This window comes from Gorilla gorilla, chromosome 6 (genome assembly GCF_029281585.2).
Source record: "Gorilla gorilla gorilla isolate KB3781 chromosome 6, NHGRI_mGorGor1-v2.1_pri, whole genome shotgun sequence".
In the NCBI taxonomy this organism is placed as follows: Eukaryota; Metazoa; Chordata; class Mammalia; order Primates; family Hominidae; genus Gorilla; species Gorilla gorilla.
Window position 1 is genome coordinate 14,245,183 of NC_073230.2, and position 27,378 is coordinate 14,272,560.

At 46.0% G+C, this 27,378-nt stretch overlaps 2 protein-coding genes across 4 annotated transcripts in view; one reads left to right on the forward strand and one right to left on the reverse strand.

Annotated features, from left to right (window-relative positions):
• Positions 1–17,390, forward strand: part of LOC129523491 (radial spoke head 10 homolog B-like) — a 62,203-nt gene extending 44,813 nt beyond the window's left edge. Inside the window, exon 23 of one of the 2 annotated variants that reach the window (XM_055346499.2) lies at positions 2,470–2,561. The gene's annotated coding sequence lies outside the window, so the exon portion shown is untranslated. Of the gene's footprint in view, positions 1–2,469; positions 2,562–17,112 lie in introns of those variants that run through there. The other variant, XM_055346494.2, reaches the window with a different exon arrangement.
• Positions 50–27,378, reverse strand: LOC101143855 (vacuolar fusion protein CCZ1 homolog B). Of its 2 annotated transcripts, XM_031012839.3 has the most exons (15): positions 27,177–27,378; positions 25,671–25,768; positions 25,486–25,579; positions 25,120–25,197; positions 24,353–24,400; positions 23,315–23,398; positions 20,778–20,953; positions 15,887–15,968; positions 14,084–14,145; positions 13,084–13,195; positions 7,142–7,175; positions 6,072–6,189; positions 2,507–2,665; positions 2,089–2,216; positions 50–395 (listed from the first exon to the last, which is right to left on the reverse strand). In XM_031012839.3, the coding sequence occupies exons 1-15, from the start codon at positions 27,294–27,296 to the stop codon at positions 340–342; spliced, it is 1,449 nt and encodes a 482-aa protein (XP_030868699.1). In that variant the 5' UTR covers positions 27,297–27,378; the 3' UTR covers positions 50–339. The 2 variants fall into 2 exon arrangements, with proteins under 2 accessions (XP_030868699.1, XP_055202510.1); XM_055346535.2 differs by lacking the exons at positions 13,084–13,195; positions 14,084–14,145 and having other exon boundaries at positions 27,177–27,367.

The window sequence follows — 27,378 nt, forward strand, 5'->3', positions numbered from 1 at the left end:
TGTGATCTATAAATAGGCAGCAGGAGGGAGACTCAACACGAAACCAGAATTTTAAAAACTTTTAACAATTTATTAGTCTTATTTTCCAGTAAAATATTCACATAATGTCAAAAGAATGAAATGATAGCGATATAGCCGACTACCTTTAATTAATTCCACATAAATATTTAAAATCTAAAAACCTCAGGAGATCAGCAGACCGAGTCGAAATGTGATTCTTCAAAGCAAGTATTGCTTTACCCTTGTCCTGAATGCAGTCCGTCATATGACCACTAACTTGCATGTGACCAAACGTTTGCAGAGTGTTTTTTAGATATGCTCTCGGTGAGCCGTCATCTGTCAATCCAAGAAGAAGATGTTGTTGAACTGCGTTGCACAAAGTTTCTTGACCTCTTCTGCAACAAGGACACCCAACAGTGAGGAAGGAAGAGGCACTCACTTAAAAGGTTACATGATATACAATTACATTCTTCTTGGGTAAAATTAGGAAGAGATATTTGCATTGATTTTGACCTTAAATCCCAGAAGACTAGGCAATAATTTTTTTTTTTTTTTTTTGAGACAGAGTCTTGCTCTGTCACCCAGGCTGGAGTGTAGTGGTGTGATCTTGGCTCACTGCAGCCTCTGCCTCCCAAGTAGCTGGGACTACAGGTGCACACCACCACGCCCTGCTAATGTTTGTATTTTTTGGTAGAGACAGGGTTTCGCCATGTTGGCCAGGCTGGTCTCGAACTCCTAACCTCAGGTGATCCGCCCACCTTGGTCTCCCAAAGTGCTGGCATTACAGGCATGAACCACTATGCCCAGCCAAGAAATGTTAACAAGTAGAAGAGGGGAAAAAACCACCTACAAAACCTACCAGGCCTCAGGAGTTTTGAGCCTATCAACACTGCTGCCCGGGGCCTGAGAAACTGCAAAGTGCCCGGGACACCCAGGGGAGGGGGTTAGAAGCACAAGGCTGGTGACACACACCAAGCACAAGGTTGTCATCCTGGGACAACTAATGGAACAACAAAGAAACGGACAGCAACCTTGAGCTGCAGACCAAGTGCTCCGCAGAGGGAGGGGTCAGGATTTTGATCTTACCACATTCACAGTTTAGATCAGGCTTGCATTAACTGATGTCTCTAGTGCGCACAATGACTAACACAAGTATTACTAATAAAGAGAAAAATTTAGTATGCCCGAGAAGATACAAGGGGAAAAAAATGCTTACACTGAATTTCCACACAGTGTACATGTGGGGCATCTCCCAAGGGGGCAGCTCTGCTGAGTGAGGTACCCTCTCCAGGGCAGCCGAGCTTATCAGCACAGCAGCTGCCGGGTCACCCCGTGCAGTGGGCAAGGCTGGCCGCTTTGGCGGGAAGGCAGGAGAAAATGTCTGCCACCTTCTGCCTGTGTACAGAGGGATAGTTGTAAATGGCTACGTGAACCTGGCAGCTTCTCCCCACAAAAGATATGTTTTTATCACAGGATATTAAAAAAGGACATTTTGGGCTGGGCAAGGTGGCTCACGCCTGTAATCCCAGCTCTTTGGGAGGCCAGAGGATCACTTGAGGCCTGGAGTTTGAGCCCAGCCTGTGCGACAGAGCAAGACTCTGTTTCCACAAAAAAAAAAAAAAAAAAAAAAAAAAAAAATTAGCTGGGTATGGTGACACATGCCTTGGTGATACATGCCTGTGGTCTCAGCTACTCGAGAGGCTGAGGTGGGAGGACTGCTTGAGCCTAGGAGTTGGGGGCTGTGGTGAGCTATGATTGCACCACTGCACTCCAGCCTGTGTGACAAAGTAAGACCCTGTCTCCAAAAAAAGGGGGACATTTCTTAATATAAAGTCACTTTTTTTTTTTTTTTTTTTTTAGAGTTGTAGAAAATAATTTTCTTTTGGCCACTGCCAAGTTTCCTGTGCTACAGGAAGGTCTTGTCATAGTTTTCCAAGGAACAGAAAATGGATCAAATGTGGAGCAGAGGCACCTGCTTAGAATCTCAACAGTCATGATTTGTTCTATTTATCTATTTTTTAACCATGTTTCTTAATGCAATGAAAAGACAACTTTTCAAATTCTCCTGAAATACCAAATCCTACTTACCATTTACTTCAATCAGGTTTGCATTTTTTTGATTCAAAATAACATAGAGCTCCCGCCGATCAGACTTCTTTCCAACAACCCAGTAATCACTCATGGCCTTCACAATGATCTCCTCATCTTCATCCACTCTGCAAGACGAGTGTCAAAATGCAATCGTTCGTTACTCATATGGCTAGACTGTGAGAATAAGCGTTCCAAACCAAGAACAGGAAATGGAACGGGCGCACGTGGCATTTAAAAGGCTCAGGGAGTGCAGTGTGAGGGAACCGGTGACTTCAGGGCTCCCGGGTCTGTTTGGAAGCGGCGCCCATGAAGGTGGTTCACGCTTGAACCCCATGGAAAGGGCTTTGAAGGGACTTTCTGTGTCTTTTCTCTTCTTAGAAAGGGGACGCCTGATTGGAGAAGTGGCTGGAATCACCTGGTAAAGTCACTGTTGATGTCACCGAGAATCTTCATTAAATCCGGGTGCACGGAAGTGAGCGACACACTGGGCGTTTTCCTCATGTGAACTGTGCTCTTCTCGGCGAGATTCATGTGGTTGAAGTAGATAAACTTAAACTGGGGTTCTTTCTCAGACCTGTGAAAACATGTCACGAAGACGGTACCACTCCGACCGGATACAACTAGATTCTTTTTTTAAAATTTTTTTGAGATGGAGTCTTACTGTCACCCAGGCTGGAGTGCAGTGACACGATCTCGGCTCACTGCAACCTCCGCCTCCCTGGTTCAAGCGATTCTCCTGCCTCAGCCTCCTGAGTAGCTGGGATTACAGGCGCCTGCCACCAAGCCCAGCTAATTTTTGTATTTTTAGTAGAGACGGGGTTTCACCATGTTGGCCAGGATGGTCTCGATCTCCTGACCTTGTGATCCGCCCGCCTTGGCCTCCCAAAGTGCAGGGATTACAGGCGTGAGCCCCCGCGCCCGGCCCTGGCCCTCTTTTTCTAAACAAAGTTTCACGGGAACCTCGCCATTGCCACATGTTCATGTGTTGTCTGCTTTCCCACCAAAATGATAGTTGAGTAGTTGTAACACGTATCTACATACAGCACGTGACATCTGAGATACTTATTACTGGGTCCTTTACCGTAAAAGTCTGCTGACCCCTGCTTGAGGAGAGTAACATCTCGTTCCTCCCGCGGTGCGGGGAATGAGTGTCTCGTGGAAATTAACCTGCCTCATGAGGGAAGCCTACGACACTATGTAACGAAGCTTTCCCTCATATCATCCCCAGTGGACATCACTGTAAAACGCAGTCGCCTTTTCCACTGCAGTCTGATGAACATTTTAAATGGGATATACCTTTTTATTTCTTAAACTGACTAGGCAATGCTACGACACTGCCTCCCAGGTCAGAGTCTGTGACCTCCTCGGGGACCGAGTGGGAAAAGCTGGGCCTCACTGCTCCTGGGGCCCCTCCCCTCCCCTCCCTGCACCCTCAGTGTCCACCCTGGGGCCTGGATGGAGCCTGAGGACAGCCCCGCCCCTGGGCTCAGAGGCCTCCTCTGCTTGCTTCAGGGTGAGCAGCCAAGTTCTGGAGGGCTGGGGGTACCGGAAATCCGACCTCCGGACAAATGGGGTACTAATGAAATACTCTACATCCAGGCAAAGAAAGAATGTGGAGGATTCAGTTTCCAGGAACATGTAAAGAAACTTCTTATAAAACCAGAATTTGTTTTCATAGTGCCCTAAGGTTAAGGAAAGTATAATGACAAGAAAAAGTGTTTGGAAAGAGTTGTAAATTGAGTTGTCTGGGTAGACAAGGAACTTAAATCGGGTTAAGCTTCTATCCTCAAAACACTCTGTGGGGCCGGGAGCAGTGGCTCACGCCTGTAATCCCAGCACTTTGGGAGGCTGAGGCAGGTGGATCACTTGAGGTCAGGAGTTCGAGATCAGCCTAGGCAACATGGCGAAACCCCGCCTCTAACAAAAATACAAAAATTAGCCAGGCGTGCTGGCACACACCTGTAGTCCTAGCTCCCGGGGAGGCTTAGGTAGGAGGATCACTTACAGCCTGGGAGGTCAAGGCTGCAGTGAGCCATGATTGCGCCACTGCACTCCAGCCTGGGAGACAGCAGGAGACCCTGTCTCCAAAAACAAACCCACACACAAAAAAAAGGTGACACGTTCTCTATGGTCACTACACTTTGTCACTTTCCATCTGTTAGTTGATAACCTGCATGATCCAAACCGATTTAACTCACTTTTGCCTCCTTCACAAAGGAAAACCTGGTATTTTCACGGCCAAAGGATTCAATGATTCAGCAGCACTGTCAAGATGTAAGCTGTTGACTGGGCATGGTGGCTCATGCCTGTAATCCTAGCACTTTGGAAGGCTGAGGTGGGGGGATCACCTGAGGTCAGGAGTTCAAGACCAGCCTGGCCAACATGGCAAAACCTCGTCTCTACTAAAAATACAAAAATTAGCTGGGTGTGGTGGCACGCACCTGTAGTCCCAGCTACTCGGGAGGCTGAGGCAGGAGAATTGCTTGAACTCGGGCTGGAGGTTGCAGTGAGCTGAGATCATGCCACTGCACTCCAGCCTGGGTGAAAGAGTGAAACTCTGTCTCAAAAAATAAAAAACCAACAAAGATGTAAGCTGTTGACAGCAGTAATCCACACACTGTTGTACAAAACCTAGAGGTGCTTTCACCTTTGCTCGCTTCTGCGCTCTTAGAGGCCCACGGTTATACAAGACCATGCAGAAATAACATATGGGCCGGGCGCAGTGGCTCACGCCTGTAATCCCAGCACTTTGGGAGGCCGAAGCGGGTGGATCACGAGGTCAGGAGTTCGAGACCAGTCTGACCAACATGGTAAAACCCAGTCTCTACAAAAATACAAAAATTAGCCAGGCATGATGGCACCCAGCTACTCAGGAGGCTGAGGCAGGAGAATCGCTTGAACCTGGGAGGCGGAGGTTGCAGTGAGCTGAGAACAGACCATTGCACACTCCAGCCTGGGCAACTGAGAGTCTGTCTTAAAAAAAAAAAAAAAACCCAAAAAACAACATATGAACATTAAGACCATGAGCGTATGCAGAAATTCACAGCATTTTAGTAACTTCTCAAATGTGTAGAGAGCCCATTTAAAAGCAGGACTTCAACTTCGCAAAGTGCTTTCCATCGCCTCACTTTCACTTTATAATAACTATTTTATATTGAGAAAAGATAGGCATGGCCGGGTGCGGTGGCTCACACCTGTAATCCCAGCACTTTGGGAGGCTGAGGCAGGTGGATCACTTGAGGTCAGGAGTTCAAGACCAATCTGGCCAACATGGTGAAACCCCGTCTCTACTAAAAATACAAAAAGGAGCCAGGCATGGTGGTGCACGCCTGTAATCCTAGCTACTCAAGAGGATGAGGCATGAGAATCGCTTGAGCCTGGGAGGCGGAGGCTGCAGTGAGCCAAGATCAGGCCACTGCACACTCCAGCCTGGGCGACAGAGTGAGACTTTGTCTCAAAAAAAAAAAAAAAAAAAAAGCCAGGGAGAAAGAATTCAAGGACATTCAGTGTCTAGAGAGCCGGAGGAGTGAATCCCGCCTCTCCCACTCAGTGTAGACACGTCAGGCCGCCAGACTGAGTACCCAGGCCCAGTGCCCCACATCCCAGCCAGTTTCCCCTACACATTTTCACACAACGAGAGGCAAAATGCTTTCAGTCTGTGCACACCAAGACCACGCCGATGACTACTGTCCAAGTGAACGTAACCATCTGGGCTAGTGAAATGGGACGTTCCACTCAGGGGGGAGCTGAGGGAAGGTATTTAACAGAAGGCCCAGCCCCAGCTGCCATCGTGGGGCAGAAACACTCAGGGTGACTGCCCCAGGACCCTTTCAGACAGAGGCCTGAATGGCCCGTAGCACCATCCTCTACAGTCCACGAGAACACAGGACTGTTAATACCACCCGTATTTGTAAGTAAAAACTACGTGTATTTCAAAAGCCGTTCAATGCCTGAAAGTGAACCGAAAGCAAAGTACAAACCCAGACATCCTCTTGTTGATGTTAAACTGCTCACAGATGTCAGAGGCCAGCACTGTGAGCTGGGGCCCAACGATGCTGTCCAGTCTTCGGCAAAAATCCAATGTTGGGTGGATAGAGGCTGGCAAGTCATGACAAAAAATACCAGTAAGATTCATTTTACCGTGCGACGCTGAACAACAGTATTCAAACGAAAACCTCACTGGTCTGGGAAAACAAACAATGAATGCTCAGGCCCCCCTCTGCTCCTCAAATAGAAGAGAAACAGAAGATACAAAACCGGTTACATTTCAGATGAAAAAAAGGCGAAGACCTATCTCACTGTGAAAAGTTGACTGAGGCACACCCTGTGGGGTGGTAAATGGTTGCCTATCCCAGAAAGACCTCAGAAGGTCGTATGTTTATTTGACAAACATTACGTAGCACTCGTGGGCCAGGTGCTTCACAGACATGACCTCATTCGATCCTCAGAAACCCCCCGAGAGAGGTACCACTGCTGTCTCCAGCTCGCAGTCGGCGGGGCACAGAAAGATGCCCACACTCTACTGCTGACTAGCGGGAAAACTAGGACTTAAAAAATATGAGCAATGGCTAGTTAAGGAGACAGGGGTGTCCCAGATGGGGAACAGGGCTCCTCTCTATGCCTCTATATTGCTTATGACAACACATTTATCATTTAATGGGCTGGGTGTGGGGGCTCACGCCCGAAATCCCAGCACTTTGGGAGGCTAAGATGGGGGGATCGCTTGAGCCCAGGAGTTTGACACTAGCCCGGGCAACATAGTGAGACCCTGTCTAAACAAACAACAACAACAACAACAGTAGCTGGGTCCGGCAGTGTGTGCTGGCAGTCCCAGCGACTTAGGAGGCCAAGGTGGGAAGATCACTTGAACCCAGGAGGTCGAGGCTACAGTGAGCTATGATCATGCCACTGCACTCCAAGAGTGAAACCCTGTCTCCAACAAAAAAAAACCCAAACAACCGAAACCCCCAAAACATCTTTATCACTTAAGAATAGGATGCAGCAAAGTACAAAAAGCTGAGGCTGAAATCAGACAAAGATGCGTACCCACCGTCGATCATAAAGCACACAGCCGCACTCATGGCCTGGGAAGACAGAACAAACCAGAGGTTATGAAATGGTGGAAAAAAGGAGACTTTCATATAATAACAATCTGTTCAAAGTCAATGCGGAGAAGTCAACTGTAAGAAGCTGCTTTTTGGTCAACTAGAGCCATCTGGACACAGACTGCCCATTCCATGATGCGAGGGGAGTGCTGTTCACCTTGTCAGGTGTGACAGCGCCAGTGGGGAGGTTACCACGGATGTCCTCATCAGAGAGGCACAGGGAAGTGTTCGTGACGGACGTGATGACTTAAAATGCTCTTGCAAACCCAACAACACAACGTGGAGAAGCAACGAAGACCAGAATCTTATTCACTTGTGTGATGGGGACTTAGGGGTTCACTGTTCTAGTCTCTCTATGTATAGTCCAGAGAGAATAGAGAATTGGCAGAAACTGTCCATTATTCTGTGACGATTTCCATTGACACAAGTTTACAAAGACAGCAAATGGATATCATCCTGTCTCACTTTATTATAGCAAATAATTACAGTTATGACATTAGACCTAGCAACCTACAACAACCAGGACCACAGATAACCAAAAATGTTTAAAGTTATCAAAGCAATGTATGGTTAAAAAAGGCTGAGCAGAACACCAAGCCTGATGATGAAAGCCACAGACTTCCTTCTCTGACCCTCCTCCCCGGCAACCACTTTACAATGTCATTAGACAACAGCGTTATCCTAACTCTTTAACGTATCCTCTTTTGGGCATTGTACTGACTTCCTGCTCACGTCATGACAGGTGTGACCCCTCGTCTGCTTTCCCCCCTCCTCCTCTATGGTTTATAGCATTCTATTTCCTCCGCTGGCCGCCTTCCACCAGCCACAGCCTCCGATCCTGAACTCACATTCCCACCTGCCCCAGTACCTCTTCCCACTTCCGAGAGCGAGATCCTGTCTCAAGAGAAGAAAGGTCTCAAATCAGTGACCTGACCTTTCGTCTTAAGATCCTGGACAACAGGAGTCAACTAAACCTAAAGCAAGTGGGGCCGGGTGTGGTGGCTCACACCTGTAAGCCCAGCGCTTTGAGAGGCCGAGGTGGGCGGATCACCTGAGGTCCGGAGTTTGAGACCAGCCTGGCTAACATGGCAAAACCCCATCTCTACTAAAAGTACAAAAAAATTAGCCGGGCGTGGTGGTGCGCCTATAATCCCAGCTACTCAGGAGGCTGCGGCAAGAGAATCATGTGAACCTGGGAGGCAGAGGTTGCAGTGAGCTGAGACTGTGCCACTGCACTCCAGCCTGGGTGACAGAGCAGGACTCCGTCTCAAAAAAAAAAACCAAAAAAACAAAAAAACCCAAACAAACCTAAAGCAAAATGGAAGGAAATAATAAAGCATGAGAGCAGAAACAAACTCAACAGAGAAAAATCATAGAGAAAATAAATGAAACCAAAAGTTGTTCTCTGAAAAGACCAAGATTGTAAAACGTTTCCTTTTGTGAAGATTCCAGAAGTATGAAGAACTTTTAGCTAGACTGTACAACAAGAAACAAAGAGAGAAGACTCAAATTACTAAAACCAGGAATGAAAGAGGAGACATCGCTACTGACTTTACAGGAAAAACGAAGGAGTATCCGGCTTTACCTACAGTACCATGAAAAACCCCATGCCGACAAATCAAATAAATTAACTGAAGCTGACAATTTCCTAGAAAGACACAAACTACCAAAGCTGACTCAAGAAGAAACAAAATCAAAATAAACCTGTAACAAGTATAGAGATTAACCCATTTATGCTGGAGGTTGTAAATCTTTTTTGTGAAAAATGAGACCTTGGCAATGACCTTCAGCAGGATATAAATAACTCCAAGCTTAGTGTTCCAATAATGGAACACTGGGCATAAACGGTTAACTTTAAAACTTGCCACAAAGAAAAGCCCAGGTGCAGAGAGCTTGACTGTGAATTCTATGAACCATGTAAAGAGGAATTAACACCAATTCTTCACTGTCTTCCAAAAAAATAGGAGGGAACATTTCCCAACACATTTTATCAAGCCAGCATTGCCCAAAGATATCACAAGAAAACAAAATTACAGGCCAATACCCCTTACAGCCCAAGCCCGTACAGCACCCACTCCACCTCTGGAGGGCTGGAGACTAAGGCTGGCCATGTGGGGCCAGCTGTGTCTCTGTGGCCAATCCCCAATCAAATCTCTGGATCTCGAGGCTCAGGTGAGCTTCCCTGGATGTCAACACTCCATAGAGACAGCCACACATCCTCGATGGGGAAACACTCACTGGGCTGTCCACATGACCCCAATGGGAGAGGACAGCCGGAAGCTCCCACCAGAGTGGGACTCCATCTCAAAAACCAAAAAACCAAAAAAAAAAACAAAAAAAAAACAAAAAACAAAAACCCAAAAAACAAAACCAACCCAAACCAACCTAAAGCAAATAGAAGGACTCCTGGTCCTTCCATTGGCGGCTCCTGGGCCCTGCCCCACACGCCTCTTCCCTGGGCTGATTTTAACCTGTATTCTTCCACTGTAATAAACCGCAGCTGTGAGTGCAGCCATTCTTCCTTCTCCCTGGTTTTGCTTCCCATAGTTTCTGTTATGTGAGGGACAGTATAATAAAATATTGAGGTAAGGGGGAAACAAACCACATTCACATGACTTTTATTGCAGTAGACTGTCATCGTCCAATTACGATTACTATTACTTTTTTTGAGATGGGGGTCTCACTCTTGTCCAGGCTGGAGTGTAGTGGCACGATCTTGGCTCACTGCAACCTCCGCCTCCCAGGTTCAAGAGATTCTCCTGACTCAACCTCCTGAGCAACTTGGATTACATGTGCATGCCACCACGCCTGGCTAATTTTTGTATCTGTAGTAGAGGCAGGGTTTCATCACACTGGCCAGGCTGGTCTCAAGTTCCCGGCCTCAAGTGATCTGCCTGCCTCGGCCTCCCAAAGTGCTGGGATTACAGGTGTGAGCCACTGAGCCCAGCCTTATTAATCGCTTACTGTACTGAATTTATAAACATTATCACAGGCATGTACGTACAGGAAAAATCACAGTAAGTGAAGGGTTTGGTACTGTCCCCGGTTTCAGGCACCTCCCGCGGGTTTTGGAACACATGGCCTTTGGCTCAGGGGTACTGCTGTAGAAAGCCTTTTCTGAGTCCTGTAGTACTTCTAGCGAACTCTTACCCTAAAGGTGGTCATGGGGACTCCCAAACTCACAGTGGGTGTCAGAAGTGAGGATGGTCTTGGAGACTCATGAACTTTGCAACTAGAAATCACTGAACTGTACATTTTAAGTGTACGAGGGTGAGTTGTATGGTACGTGCATTGTATCTCAAAGTCATTAAGAAAAAGGTAAGGACCCTTTAACATAGCCACAATCCCATTATCACACCCCAAAATATGTCTGTAGATTGACTCTAAACTAGAAATGCAGCCGACAGCATGTTACACACCAGGGTTACGGAGATTTCAGTCATTACCTGGGTCATTCAAAGGAGAATGATTTTTTTCTTGAGATGAGGTCTCAAACTTTCACTCGATACACAAACGGACATTCTTCCTACTCCAATTCCTGCTCTGAATTACATCTCCAACATTTTGGTTTGCTTTTTCAGACCACATCTTTCTGTATGCTCTTCCTGCAATCTCCCCTTCCCTGCCAGTCTGTCACAGCCCAACTTTAACTGACTCTCAAGCACACCATGTGATGAATGAAACATCTTTTTATCTTGGCGGCTTGAACCCTAGAGCCCTCCCTCCTCCTGCTGTCACGGAGGTGCTGGAGGTGGGGTGCCGCCAGCAGACCTGAAGAGCCTTATCACCCCAAGATTTCCTTGTACCGTCTCACACATGAGAACTACTGTTCTGGATTCCCAAGTGTTCCTTCTTGGTGTGCTCACTTATTCTGCTGACGGATGACCCTGTGTAACACCCTCAGGAAGGGAGCATGACGGTAAACTTTTTGAGGCTTTTCATGTTTAACGTGTTTTTTTCTTTTTGAGACAGAGTCTTGCTCTGTTGCCCAGACTGGAGCACAGTGGCATAAGCTCAGCTCACTGCAACCTCCACCTCGCGGGTACAAGTGATTCTCCTGCCTCAGCCTCCGGAGTAGCTGGGATTAGAGGCGTGCGCCACCTCGCCTGGCTGATTTTTTGTATTTTTAGTAGAGACAGGGTTTCCCCATGTTGGCCAGGCTGGTCTCGAACTCCAGACCTCAGGTGATCCGCCCACCTTGGCCTACCAAAGTGTTGGGATTATAGGCCTGAGCCACCATGCCCCAGCTAATGTCTTTCTTTTGTCTTATCTGTGGTTGACTGCTTGGCGTGGCAAAGAACTCTATGCTCAAATTCATTTTCTCTCAGAACTTTGCAAGTCTCTCTTCCACTGTCACATAATGTCTGGTGCTGGATATGAAACTGTTGATACCAGTTTCATTATTTTTGAGAGGGTTTCACTCTGTCACCCAGGCTAGAATGCAGTGGTGTGATCACAGCTCATTGCAGCCTCCAACTCTTGGGCTCAAGTGGTTCTCCTGCCTCAGCCTCCTGAGTAGCTGGGACTACACATGAGCACTGCTATGCCTGGCTAATTTTTAAACATTTTCCTGTCGACACAGGGTCTTACTATGTTGCCCAGGCTGGCCTCCAACTCCTGGCCTCAAGTGATCCTCCCACCTTGGCCTCCCAAAGTGCTGGGACTGCACCTGGTCCATTTCAATTTTATATTAATAGATACAACTCTTCTAATTAGTGGATACTAATTTTTAAAGTTCTTGTCTGTCCTCAGAATCATGTTTCTTTCGAGACCTCTAGTTTTGTTTTTGCAGCCATATTTAACAATGAGGGAACCAGAAGGCTGACCAGAGATGGAGGCTTCACTCTGAGTGTAGGATGAAGGTCTCAGTTCTGTCTGGGAGAAAGAAATGCCAGAATGAGCAGGGCCTCATTCTCAGGGGCAGACATCCACGTTAGCCACTCTGGGTCTCTTCAGACTGTTTCTTTTCTTTAAACAGACCCTCAGTTGTCACCCAGGGATGGATGCTCAGCCGTGGGCCTGTCTGTGCAAGGATGGGGGGAGGGGAGGCTGACTGGCCTCTCTGCCACACTTCACTTCCCTTCCCCACCTTTCCAGGCCCAGGCCCCACTCTGACTCCTCAGGTGACCTCCTCCAAGTCAGGAGCTTCTCTGGGCTTCCACAGGGCTGTGGGTCCTTGCCTTAGCACAGGGTTGCCACTCATATTCCAGGCCTGCTCCGGCACCGCCCTCTATCAGGCATGGTTTACAAGTCCCGTCTACCTTCCAGAGAGGGACAGGACTCCCTCATCCTGACACATCCCGCTCCTTCCTGTTCCCCCACAGCATCATTTCTGAGCCTTTGTAAATGAAAACTTCTCCACAGCCTCAGGCAGGAAAGAAGAGAAACACGTGCACATGCTCCGTCTTCTTTCTTGAATCAAAAACTGCCTTTAATTAGAAACACAACCTGAGTACATATCCTTACAAGACGATGTCCTGACAGAAACAAAATATGATCCTTATGGAATTAGCAAGCCCACAGCATTAAAATCAGAGCAAAAGCAGCATATGCACAGACACATGGCTACGGCCCCCATCCAGAGCCATTTCGAGAACAGGCAGCACCAACCTCTGACAGCCTTTGGTTTGAGAGCACGTGAGACTTCACACGTTTATAAATCACAATCTTAAACAGTTCCTCTTTCACTAATAACAAAACTGTTTAAAAGGAGCTGAAAATAAACTTATTACGCTGGAAGAACACCCATTTTGAGTTTTACCATAATCAGAACTTCCAATATCTTTTCCAAGAAACATTTAAGAGGTTTGCACATGCACTCGTGTACACATGCAAGAAAGATCCACTTCAGCATAATCATTAATGCTGGAAGGAAAAAAGTTGTTACCTTATAAACAATTAAATGGAGCTCTTCATAAGTGTCATCTGTATTTACAAAAATCTTGGGGAATCTGCATTTTGCATCTGGATCATTGAGGTTCAACGGTCCAGTAAGAAATCTTAAAATCAAGAACAGACATGACTTGATTCAACGAGGTGAATGAGAATCAGGAATCTAGAAACAGAACACACTCCCACTTCATACACACCAGTTGCTTTTGATGCCAGCTGCTATTTGGCAAACACCATATCAGAATATGCCAGCTGGGCGCGGTGGCTCACGCCTGTAATTTGGGAGGCTGAGCTGGGTGGATCACCTGAAGTCAGGAGTTCAAGAGCAGCCTGGCCAACATGGCAAAACCTCGTCTCTACTAAAACTACAAAAATTAGCTGGTCGTGGTGGTGGGCACCTGCAATCCCAGCTACTCGAGAGACTGAGGCAGGGGAATTGCTTGAACCCAGGAGATGGAGGCTGCAGTGAGCTGAGATCGTGCCACTGTACTCCACACTCCAGCCTGAGCGACAGAGAGACACTCCATCTCAAAAAAAAAAAAAAGGTATGCTAAAGTAAGTTTTAACTCATTGGAAACAAACTTTCCTTTGTTGATTACTGTCAATCAGATGGCACAAAGATATTTCAATGTCCATATTATCTTTACCAAAAAGATAATAGGCCAGGCATGGTGGATCACACCTGTAATCCCAGCACTTTGGGAGGCCAAGGCAGGTGGATCACTTGAAGTCAGGAGTTCAAGACCAGCCTGGCCAACATGATGAAACCCTGTTTCTACTAAAAATGCAAAATGAATTAGCCAGGCATAGTGGCTCATGCCTGTAGTTCCAGCTACTTCGGAGGCTGAGGCATGAGAATCACTTGAGCCTGGGAAGGCAGAGGTTGCAGTGAGCGGAGATCTTGCCATTGCTCTCCAGCCTGGGTAACAGAGCCAGACTCTGAGTCAAAAAAGAAAGAAAACCCAGTATCATAAATCAAAGAACAGAAGTCCTACCTTCCATAGTGTTGAAGATTTCCTGGCATTTCTGCTCTTATTGGAGAATCCCTTCCTGCTAACTGCAAATACATTTAATGTTGAGAATGACTTATCAGACTTTTTATTTATTTTCCAAGCTTTGAAAAACAGCATTATCTACTAATTGGTTCCATGCCATTTGTCTTTTTCTTTTAGAGACAGGATCTTGTTCTGTTGCCCAGGCTGGAATGCGTGCAGCATGATCATGGCTCACTACAGCCTTGAACTCCTAGGCTCAAGCAATCCTCCCACCTCAGCCTCCTGATAGAGGCATGTGTGACCAAACCTGGCTAGTTTTTAAATTTTTGGCCAGGTGAGGTGGCTCACGCCTATAATCCCAGCACTTTGGGAGGCCAAGGCAGGCAGATTACTTGAGCCCAGGAGTTTGAGAACAGCCTGGGCAACATGACGAGATCCCATCTCTACAAAAAATTAGCCAGGTGTGGTGGCACACACCTGTAGTCTCAGCTACTTGGGAGGCTGAGGTGTCAGGACCGCTTGAGCCCAGGAGTTTGAGACCATCCGAGTCAACAAAGTGAGACCTCGTCTCTTAAAAAAAAAAAATTGGAGAGTGGGAAGACAAGAGGGAGGGAATGAACAAGCGAAGAGAGTGAGTTCAACTGAGCCAAAATGATTTTTGTGTGTTAAGCTCTGAAAATACTTTGGGGAGAACACAGTGGTATCATTTAAAAGTTCTCTGCAGGAAACCGGGAAATTAAGTACTAGAGTGGAAAGCCAGGTAGGCACTAAAACATCTACTGAAAATTAGGTCTCCTGTTGATAGAGGAAAAGACTACACAGGTCGATTGTTTTAAAGATCACTGGCATTTTAAAGGTTCCTAGAACCCGATCTAAAATCCAATTTTTTGGCCAGGAGCAGTAGCTCATGCCTGTAATCCCAGCACTTTGGGAGGCTGACGCGGGTCAATCACCTGAGCTCAGGAGTTCGAGACCAGCCTGGCCAACATGGTGAAACTCCGTCTCTACTAAAAATACAAAAATTAGCCGGGCATGGTGGCAGGTGCCTATAATCTCAGCTACTCGAGAGCCTGAGGCCGGAGAATTGTTTGAATCCAGGAAGCGGAAGTTGCAGTGAGCTGAGATTGCACCATTGCACTCCAGCCTGGGCGAAAAGAACAAAACTCTGTCCCAATCAATCAATCAATCAATCAATCAATAAAATAAAATAAAATAAAATACATAAATTAAAAGTAAAATAAAATCCAATTTTCCTCTACTCAATGACTCACTCCTCTTAAAAACATGCTTTGTGGACTGGGGGCGGTGGCTCACGCCTGTAATCCCAGCACTTTAGGAGGCCAAGGTGGGCAGATCACAAGGTCAGGAGTTCGAGACCAGCCTGGCCAACATAGTGAAACCTGTCTCTACTAAAAATACAAAAAAATTAGCTGGGCGTGGTGGCAGGCGCCTGTAATCCCAGGTACTTGGGAGGCCGAGGCAAGGAGAATTGCTTGAACCTCTCCATCCCAGGCGAAAGTTCGAGACTCCGTCTCAAAAACCAAACAAACAAAAACACACACAAAAAAACCAACACACAGACACACAAAACGATGCTTTCTGTATCACATCTGAATGTCACATACTGGAGGAGAGCTGCATGTGGTTTTCTGTGCTAATTGATATACAGTGACATAAATATCACACTAAGACAAAACATACATCAGAAACGATCAGAAACACCCCCATGCACCACCATCTCACTCCACCTGCCCTCTCTGTGCCCCTGGATGTAATTGTGTGCAGCTATGGTACCCATCATACCTCAGGTTCGATGTGCCTTGGAAAAAGGGAGGTGGTAAGGTATTTGTATAAAATTCTCATGTCATCTTGTTCTAATCCACTCCTGCAACAACAGAAAAGCACTGGGTTAAACGTTTGGAAGTGTCTTCTGTCTTTCCACTGCTGTGATAAAGCTCATTAAACAAAAATTTTTTTTTCAAGTCATTTTTAGTAACACAGAATAAATTCTAACTTTTTAAAGTCTAAAGCTACTTAAAACTCAATCTATTTTTCTACCTGAGATCAAAATAAGTTTCCTTTTTCCTAAACATAATTCTTAGCATTGAGGTAAATCTGAATTTATATGGTATACTTTGTCAAACTTTTCCAAAGAATTTGAAGCCCTGGATAAAGCTGATTTTTTATTAAAAAAATTTTTCTTTTCTTTTTTTTTTTTTTTTTGAGACAAGGTCTTGCTCTGTCACCCAGGCTGGAAGCAGTGGTGCGATCATGGCTCACTGCAGCCTTGGCCTCCAGGGCTCAAGCGGTCCTCCCATCTCAGCCTCCGGACTAGCTGGGACTACAGGCGTGCGCCACCATCAGCTAATTTTTGTATTTTATGTAGAGATGGGGGTCTTGCTACGTTGCCAGGCTGGTTTCAAACTCCTGGACTCAAGCAGTGCTCCCGCCTCAGCCTCCTAAAGTGCTGGAATTACATATGTGAGCCACTGTGCCTGGCCTCATCTTTTTTCATTTTTCAAGAGATGAGTCTCGTCTGTCGCCCAGGCTGGATTACAGTGGTGTGACCACAGCTTGCTGCAGCCACCGATTCCCAGGCTCAAGCGAACCTCCCACCTCAGCCTCCTGAGTAGCTGGGACTACTGGTGCTTTTTTCTTTAACATTATATCAAGAGGCTCACCACCTGACCGCGAAGTTAAGGAAGGTAAAGAGTTAAACTCGAGTCCAGGCACTGGAACTTTATCCTGACCTGCAAAAGGCTACTCCTACAGTCCTGTATTTTACATGCCATTTGAGATTAAAAAAAAAGTCACAAGGGATTGGACTCTCTGGTTGAATTCCGCGTAGGATTATGCAGGAAACCTCCAAAGCCACACTGTTTCATTTCAGGAGCAGATGTCTCTTAGCTTCCTGGGTTATATGGTAATGCCACATTCTCTCCCCTAGTCCCCTGGGAAAATATGGGTGTGCTGTAGACAGGGAACGTGATCCTAGGTCTCAGAAATGTACATGGATTTTAATTCTCCAGATCTTCGGTGAAAAAAGAGGAGGAGGAGAAAAACAAGCTTTCAGGCAAACCATCTGATCTGAAATGAGGCAAGAAGGAGCAGCACATGGAAAAAGCACAGAGAAACTAGCAGGTATCAGACTCTGGAATCGGTTTTTTAAAAGGAGACAGACAATGAGGCTGGATCTGGGGGTTTTCTATTCAAGATCACTGAAAGACCGTGAAGGTGGTCAGGCGCGGCAGCTCACACCTGTAATCCCAGCACTTTGGGAAGCCAAGGTGAGCAGATCACCTAAGGTCAGGGGTTCAACACCAGCCTGGCCAACATGGCGAAACACCGTCTCTACTAAAAAATATAAAAATTTGCTAGGCCTGATAGCACACACCTCTAATCCCAGCTACTTGGGAGACTGAGGCATGAGAATCGCTTGAACCTGGGAGGCGCAGGTTGAAGTGAGCTGAGATCACACCACTGCACTCTAGCCTGGGCAACCAAGCAAATGAGACTCAGTCTCAAAAACAAAATCAAAGCAATATACTAAGTAAATACATAAGGGTAATATATACTCTGCTTGTGACAAGTTTTTTTTTTTCCACTTTTTGGTAGAGACAGAGCCTCATTATATTGTCCAGGCTGGTCTCCAAGTAACTCCTGGCTCAAGCGATCCTTCTGCCTCCTCCTCCCCAGTAGCTGGGACTATAGGTATGTGCACCACGCCTGGCTTAAAAGTCTTTTTGGTATTTAATATAACAGCTTTGGAATAAGCAATTCCGTCAAAACATGCTGTTTTTCTTTTTCTTAGACAGGGTCTTGCTCTGTCACCCAGGCTGGAGTACAGTGGTGCTATCACAGCTCACTGCAACCTCAAACTTCCAGGCTCAAGTGATTCTCCAGCCTCAACCTCTGTAGTCTCTGTAGTTGAGACTCTTAAGTGCACACCACAATGCCCAGCTAATTTTTTTTTGCATTTTTTGTAGAGATACAGTCTCACTATGCTGCCCAGGCTGGTCTTGAACTCCTGGTCTCAAGTGATCCTCCTGCCTCAGCCTCCCAAAGTGCTGGGATGACAGGTGTAAGCGTTGGCACCTGGAGTAAGAGGCTGTTTTTCTTGAAGGTTATTTTTGTTGCTACTTCCTGGGACTGACCTTTCCCCACGAGCACACTGGAGGTGACAACAGAACAGTTCTATGCAGCCACCAGAGCTGTGCCCTGCTCAACCCCTCAGATGCTATTCCAAGATGACAAAGATGACGATGCCAACAGGATCCCCAGAGCTGGGCGCCAGATTGTCCTGTGACTCCAGGCTTCAAAGGGCCAACCCTGCTGGTCACTCTGGCTCCAGGGTCTCCCAGAATGAGCTCCTGGAACACCCTCTGCTCTAAGCCTTCCCTCTTCCTCACTCTCAGGAGTTTGCACCCATGGCGGGGCTTGTGTTCTGTCCCAGAGATCAGAATCTCAGCTACCCTTCTCTTTTTGGTGGAAACAAGGCCATGGGCCACTTCTGCTGGATTCTGGCTTGTCACACTACATCTCCCTATCGCCGTGGATGCGTGCGACTTGCAAGCACGTCCTGTCATTTCCATCTGTGGAGGAGCCATCCCTCTGCAGACCTGATGCTACAGAAGCACAACTAGCCTCCCATCTCCTACATTTCACAGCAGAATTTCACATTAGTAACATCGTGTACATATCACAGAAAGCAACTATAGCTGAGTCAGTACAGCGTAAGGTTGCCTGATAAACTATTTGTCAAATTAGAAAGTAGGTGGAGGCCGGGCACAGTGGCTCACACCTGTAATCCCAGCACTAGGAGGCCGAGGTGGGCGGATCCTTTGAGGTCAGGAGTTCGAGACCAGCCTGGCCAACATGGTAAAACCCCGTCTCTACAAAAAAATTAGCTGGGTGTTGTGGTACGCACCTGTAATCCCAGCTACTCGGGAGGCTGAGGCAGGAGAATTGCTTGAACCCAGGAGGCAGGGGTTGCAGCAAGCCAAGATCATGCCACTGCACTCCAGCCTGGGCAACAGAAAGCGACTCCATCTCAAAAACAAAAAAAAAAAGTAGATGGGTTTCACCTGAAATTTGTGTCGTCTTCCTAGGAGATAAAGTTCATGTGGAAACCCACCAAGTTGTTTATTAACTGGATTCAAATTTCTTTACAGTAACTTGTTTCTCTTCTTAAAATGGAGCTACAAGATTTTGGCAGGGAAGGTAAATTTTAGGGGAACTAGTTTTGCCTTTTCTATTAGCTGAATTTACCTTATAGTAGTACCATATGGCCACACCCCTAATTAAGAAACTGGGCTAGGCCAGGTGCAGTGGCTCACACCTGTAATCGCGGCACTTTGGGAGGCCAATGCAGGCGAATCACCTGAGGTCAGGAGTTTAGGACCAGCCTGGCCAACATGGTAAAACCCTGTCTGTACTGAAAATACAAAAGTTAGCCGGGCATGGTGGCATATGCCTGTAATCCCAGCTACTTGGGAGGCTGAGGCAGAATCGCTTGAACCCAGGAAGGGGAAGTTGCAGTGAGCCAAGATCGCGCCACTGTACTCCAGCCTGGCAACAGAGTGAGACTCCGTCTCAAAAAAAAGAAAGAAAAAGAAAGAAAGAAAGAAAGAAAGAAAGAAAGAAAGAAAGAAAGAGGGCTCTAGTCAATGGGAACATAAAACTTGAGGGTCCCGGAACAGCTGCAAGCCTTGATGACTTCTGTCCACCTACTCTAGGCCAAATGTGCACAACCTCGGTTGCCACCCAGCTCTCAGGGGTCACATATGCTGGGCAGTCTTGTGCCCATGTTGTTCCCACTGCAGGACACAAACCTAGTTTCACGATAGCAGGTAATTTCCTGGTTTATATAACATTTTGGATTTCTTGGATTTAAAAAAAAGAAATCTAGTTTCTTTAAAAGAAAGTAGGTGCAGTGGCTCATGCCTGTAATCCCAGCACTTTGGGAGGCTGAGGCGGGTGGATCGCTTGAGGCCAGGAGTTTGAGACCAGCCTGGGCAACACAGTAAACCCCATCTCTATAAAGAAAAAAAAAAAAAGGTATAAAAATTCTGCTTTTAACATTTATCATTTCAGAAAAAAAAACTCCAAAATAAAAACAGGATTCCTAAACCTTACCTGACAGGAACATTTTCTCTTTTTTTTTTTTTTTTTTTTTTTTTTTTGGAGACAGAGTCTCTCTCTGTTGCCAGGCTGGGGTACAGTGGTGCCATCTCGGCTCACTGCAACCTCCGCCTCCCAGGTTCAAGTGATTCTCCTGCCTCAGCCTCCTGAGTAGCTGGGATTACAGGCACGCGCCACCACGCCCAGCTACTTTTTGTATTTTTAGTAGAGACAGGGTTTCACTATGTTGACCAGGCTGGTCTCCAACTCCTGACCTCGTGATTCACCCGCCTCGGCCTCCCAAAGTGCTAAGATTACAGGTGTGAGCCACCGCGCCCAGCCTTTCATCTTTCACGCAACCAGTTTTAAACTCCTCTGCTTGGAAATTGGAACCCAAATCACCCTAGTTCTGCTTTAAATAATCACTGCTTTATTTTGACAATATCTATGAAGATGCTTCCTACCCATCCTCCCCGCTGCAAGTTCCTGTTTGACAACCTGTCATCAATCCAGTCACTGCTGTTTTTATTATCTTAATTTCTTCTTTTAATACCATGCCTTGGGGTGTACCTACCAGATGAGCTGATCGTTATAGAGAAAAGCAGTGTATTTGACTATATTCAGGCTTTCCTCCATTCTATTAATAAAGGACTGGATTTTCAAATAAGTCATTTTATCCAATGGGAAGAAGCTGATTCCACCAAAAATGTCAAGTAGGTCACATGACTGCAAATGTAGCGTTTGCAAATACTGTGGGAAAAAAATAAGGCATAAAATTTACTAATAGTACACTGAATATAATGCTCCTTGATAACTGAAAATAATCTTATGTCAGACTCACATTTATGGTACAATTACATACTAGCAAACAGCACAACGAGGCCGTGGTGAAGACATGGGTAACTGAGTGTCAACTCAGTACCAATTCCAAGATACAAAGTTCAAACATATCTACTTAATATTTATTCAGTATTGTGTTTTACTGCTTTAAATTTATTTTTTTGTGACAGAGTCTTGCTCTGTCATCCAGGCTGGAGTGTAGTGGTGCGATCTCAGCTCACTGCAAGCTCCGCCTTCCAGGTTCACACCATTCTCCTGCCTCAGCCTCCTGAGCAGCTGGGACTACAGGTGCCTGCCACCATGCCGAGCTATTTTTTTCCATTTTTAGTAGAGATGGGGTTTCACCATGTTAGCCAGGATGGTCTCAATCTCCTGACTCGTGATCTGCCTGCCTCGGCCTCCCAAAGTGCTGGGATTAGAGGTGTGAGCCACCACGCCTGGCCAAAAATTTTTTTTTTTTTTTTTTTGGTATAGACAGAGTCTTGCTATGTTGCCTAGGCTGGTCTTGAGCTTCTGGCCTCCGTGATTCTCGTATCTAGGCGTCCCAAAGTGCTGGGAATACAGGCATGAGCCACTGTGCCCAGCTAGCACTTTCAAGTATTTAATTCCTGGCCAGGCGCAGCGGCTCGCGCCTGTAATCCCAGCCCTTTGGGAGGCCAAGGCGGGCACATCACTTGAGGTCAGGAGTTTGAGACCAGCCTTGCCAACATGGCAAAACCCCGTCTCTAATAAAATTACAACATTAGCCGGGCATGGTAGCCTGTAATCCCAACTATTCAGGAGGCTGAGACAGGAGAATCACTTGAACTTGGGAGACTAAGGTTGCAGTGAGCCAAGATCACACCACTGCACTCTAGCCTGGGTGACAAGAGTAAGACTCTGTCTCAAAAAAAAAAAAAAAAAAATTAACTCCGTGCCTTAATGCTCTTCAAATTAGACTAACCTAATGAGGGATCTATCCATTAATACTACAGAGAGTGCCATCTTTATTTCCCCCCCGCCCCGAGATGGAGTCTTGGTCTGTCACCCAGGCTGGAGTGCAGCGGTGCGATCTCGGCTCACTGCAACCTCTGCCTCTGGGGTTCAAGCGATTCTCCTGCCTCAGCCTCCAGAATAGCTGGGATTACAGGCGTGCGCCACCACGCCCAGCTAGTTTTTTGGTATTTTTTAGCAGAGACAAGGTTTCACCATGTTGGCCAGGCTGGTCTCGAACTCATGACCTGCCCGCCTCAGCGGCAGGTCTGCCCGCCTCAGCCTCCCAAATGCTGGGATTACAGGCGTAAGCCATCACACCCAGCCAAGGGTGCCATCTTATACTAAAATCATGTCTAAATGATATGTACTCAGGACAACAGTTCTATCCATATGTTGATGGGTAACAGAGAAATGAGGACAAGAACAGAAACCAGGAGATAATATGCGAGTGGATAATTGTGGTCATTAAAATGACAAAACAACAAAGAAAAGTAATTCAGAGAAACAAAAAAATTCAAAAATAGCTATGAAAGCTGTTTTAGAAAATCGAATTCAAAAATAGATACAGAAGGTATTTTCAGAAGAAAATAAATTGAGAATTGTTGCTTCGAGATAAACTAGGCAGGGCAAGTTGGCTCACGCCTTTAACCCCAGCACTTTGGGAGGCCAAGGAGGGAAGATCGCTTGAAACCAGCCTGAGCAAAACAGCCAAGACAAGACCCTGTCTCTTTGTTTCCTTTTAAAAAAAAAAGATAAACTGAGCTTGACAAGGTAGGGTGAAACATGCAAAATTCAATTACAACGAAAGAGGACAGCACTTGGAACAAATCTCCCTAATTGCTAATCTGACAAAGTCTGTCAAGGTCAATAACTCTTACCTACATCAAGACAGTTTACGCCCGTTTAGTGAACAGAACTAATCCCTGAGAATGTGCAACTCCAATAATTAAGTTTTCCTTATCAACTAATCTATCACACAAAAGATGGTTGCTGAGTAAGCCCAGAAGGACAGATGCAGGTAAAACACAGGGAGGCCAAACGATGTCTCCAGGACCCTTTAAGAGCCCCGGGCAAATGCAGGAAGCTCTGCCTTATACCACAGCTGGAGGGAGGGTTCCAGAGCGCACGCCTCACGCGTTTCCTCGCTGCTCCAGTTTTGCGACGGTCTGCCTCAGGCTCTTTGCCACTTTCAAGTTCTGGGTTTTTTGTATATAAGAAACAAACTTGTCTGTCTATATTTCTCTAAAAACCTGCTGAATGCTTACTAAAGTTATAAATGAAATTCAAAATACTTACCCGATGGAAGAATTTCTCTAATCTTTCTTTCAGAAGCTTGACGCCTCCGTCTTCCATGGCTTTCAGAAATGTACCATTAAAAAGCTAGTGAGGTAAAAGATTGCAGGAAAAAAAATCAGTTTCCTATGCTCACTTTTTCAGTATAACAAGTTCTTTTTTCCTTTAGATTATTAATTCAGCTCATTAAATCTCCCAGTTCTTTCCAACAGAGAATATTTACATGAGAGAACTTGAGTTAAAAATGTAAGTTACAAAAAAATACTGTTAAGTGATGCTGTCTTATTTATGAAACCACCTAATTGCTCTAGGCATCTTTCAAAAATTTCAACTTACCCTGAAGTTTCAATTTACATACATAATATCACCCACATTTCTGTTTTTTTATTTTTCAGTGTTCTGTTAATAAATGGAATCACCGAACTTTTTATCCTTTTTTTTTTTTTTTTTGAGATGGAATCTCGCTGTTGCCCAGGGTAGAGTGCAGTGGCGCAATCACAGTTCACTGCAGCCTCGACCTCCAAGGAGCGAGGGATCCTCCCACCTCAGCCTCCCAGGTAGCTGGGACTACAGGCATGCACCATGATACCTGGCTAACTTTTATAAAAATTTTTTGTAGAGATGGGGTCTTGCTATATTGCCCAGACTGGTCTTGAACTCCTGGGCTCAAGCAATCCTCCCACCTTAGCCTCCCAGAATGCTGAAATTACAGGTGTGATCCACTGTGCCCTGCCTCACTGAAACTTTTAAATCATAAAATTATCTGCATTCTGTACGTTCCTTGAGCACATAGACACGCTTTTTCATCAATGGGGACACATTCCTACTAGAAGGCTGAGAAAAGAGAAGGGAGTTCAATACTTACTGAATAAATGTAGGCATAAACCTCACTACCTGTTTCAAAGGCCTCATTATTTTCTTCTCTAAGACAAATACAGAGTCACTTTGCAATCATTTACAGATTTCTCTTTAAACAACCCTGGAGCCTAGAGATAGGGGTAAGTGGTTGGACTCTGAGTTGAGAAAGAATGCCACGCTTACCTTGTACATGCTGTAGCACTGCCGCAGCACCGAGCTATAAACCTTGTCCTGCAGAAGCGAAAACACAGCACACAGCTCAGTTCAAGGGAAAAACAATGTCTACTGGATAGATGGCAAAGGTACACTGACTCTTGGCCAAACAGTATAATGTTTATAAACTTCGTCCCACAATAGTTGCGTGCTGAAAAAAAGTGTTTGCGTTTTTTTTTTTTTTTTTGAGATGGAGTCTCGCTCTGTTGTCCAGGCTGGAGCGCAGTGGTACAATCTTGGCTCACTGCAACATTTGCGTTCCCGGTTCAAGTGATTCTCCTGCCTCAGCCTCCGAGAAGCCGGGATGACAGGTGTGCGCCACCATCCCTGGCCAGTTTTTGTAGTTTTAGTAGAGACAGGGTTCCGCCATATTGGCCAGGCTGGTCTCGAACCCCTGACCTCAAGTAATCTGCCTGCCTCGACCTCCCAAAGTACTAGGATTACAGGTGTGAGCCACTGTTCCCAGCCAGAAGTGTTGAAACTCTAATTTGTGAATCAGTAAGCCTTACTTTAGGAGGGCTTTCAATATAGATGAAGAGTAGAAGGTGTTAGTGAGATAGGGTGCATATACATTTTAAAAAGATTGTGCTCATGTAAATGATAAACATAAACCTTTGCTATATACCCCGAGAAACTTCCGCAAAAGCCTCCTAGTTTACATCCGACCAAGTAAGGCATTCAACATACTCAGCAATACATTAAAAAAATAAATAAACAAACAAACAATGACACATTACCAACAACTCCTCCTCTTGATATTCAATAACTGGTTTTCCATCTTTACTCTGTTTTTCAATCATAGGATTCCGAACAACCTACAAAGTTTGATAAACTGAAATTATACAATGAATTCATTAGTCCATGTTTATTTTGCCTTAATTTAAAAACTTTGAACATGCTACAGCACCAGAAACACAACTTCTTAAAACAGCCCCAAGAATGAATAAAGCAAATAGGAAGAACTTGATTTTAAAATTGCAACCAATTTTATTTTAATTTTACTTGGATGCAACAGCCAGAGAACTTTCCTAAATTCTGAACAGTAAAGATCACCCATAACTTCACCATACAATTTCAGAAAGATACACTGTGTATGTAAATACCATGACCATCCAGAAATTTTCTTCTGGTTCATTGAAGAACTGTCTGTTCTTCTGTGTATGTAAAGATTTTGCAGGTTTTGATGGGCTAAATGTCCTACAAAGGTTAAAAAAATATGTTTGGGACAATTCTCCAGCAGCAGTTTTAAGAATTCACTGAACGCTAAAGGCACACTTAGAGGTATTACCTTGTAAACTGTACAATAGCTTCACACAATCCGACATTTCTAATCTTCTCATTCTTTTCTACCTCATTTGGATGATAAAATAAAATCTTATTTTCCTCCTGAAACATGAGGAAACAGAAGCACAACATGAATAGAAACATTTCATCTTAGCTATTGAAAACGCTAAGTTCAATGTCGACCTCTTGTGTCACACATGCTAATGACAAAACAAAACAAAAACCGGTTTTAGAAAAACAGGAATTGTAATCCTAGTATTTTCAGAGGCTGAGGCGGGAGGATCACTTGAGCTCAGGAGTTCAAGACCAGCATGGGCAACACAGTGAGACGTCTCTATTATTTAAAATAATAATAAGAACAGGAATTATCTCATCATTGTGCAAATACTGCCCACCAGTCAGAAAGGCAATTTCGATAGTCAAGAAGTCACATCTGAAGTAGCACCAGGTAATTTTTATGAAAACTCAAGTCTCCAGGTTTCTTTCCTAGTGCTAATTTGTAATACACCAATGCTTGTAAGAAATAAAGGTGTGCACATCTGCAGACACATAGCTCCCTGAAAATTAAATCCAGTCAGTTCCCAGACATTTGAACTGACAAGTTGTTTTTTTTTTTTTTCTTTTTCTGGAGATGGGGTCTGTGTTGCCCAGGCTGTAGTGCAGTGGCGCTATTACAGCTCACCTGCAGCCTCAATCACTTGGGCTCAAGCGATCCTCTGGCCTCAGCCTCCTGAGTAGCTGGAAATACAGGTGCGTGCCACCACGCCCGGCTCACTTTTCGATTTTTTTTTTTTTTTTGTAGAGTTGGGGGTCTTGCTATGTTGCCCAGGCTGGTCTGGAACCCCTGGCCTCAAGCAATCCTCCATCTCGGCCTCCTAAAGTGCTGGGATTACAGGCGTGAGTCACAGCGCCCAGCCTGGACAGCCTTTAAAAGAAGTCTGACTTGCTGGAAACAAAACACAGCTCCGGACATCCTTTGAGAAAGTCGCCGTCACCACCTCAGAAAACACACACACACACACACACACACACACACACACACACACACGCCGTCACCACCTCAGAAAACACACACACACACACACACACACACACACCCACCCCGAAATTAATTTATTTCCTCATTTGGGCGAAAACTATTACAGGGTCCTCCAGGCTTGCATCATTTGAAGGCTAGCGTCTGCCACCCTGGTTCCACGCTTCTAGTTGGGGACTACCCACTTAACAAAGCCAAGTTCAATTTTAATTTCCCAGAACTGACGCAAAGCAAAGCGCAAAGAGCCTCAACCTGGGGTGTGGAGTGATATAGACCCGACGGGGCTTTATTCCATCGACCTAGGACCTAAAGCGGTCCCTGCCTGCTGTCAGGTCCCCGCCGCAGCCCCCTGCCCGGACTCGCACCTGGCACAATGCAGGCTAGGTCAATGCCCCTCGAGGTGGGCAGAACCACAGGGCCACCTTCCCGGGGAACACCGGCGCCGCCCGCCCGCGCGCCGCCCCCTCCGCATACCTCTCCTTCGCGCGGCCCGAAGCGCGGGTTGTAGATGAAGAAACTCAGCAGCGCCGGTGGGAACTGCTTCTCCTGGGCCGCCCAGGGCCCGCTCCCGGCCCCGGCCGCCGCTGCAGCCATCCCGCCCCGGCCCCCACCTCGGGAGCCTCCCACGGCCCGCCCAGAGACAGCAGCCACCGGCTAAAACACCGCACTTCCGCCT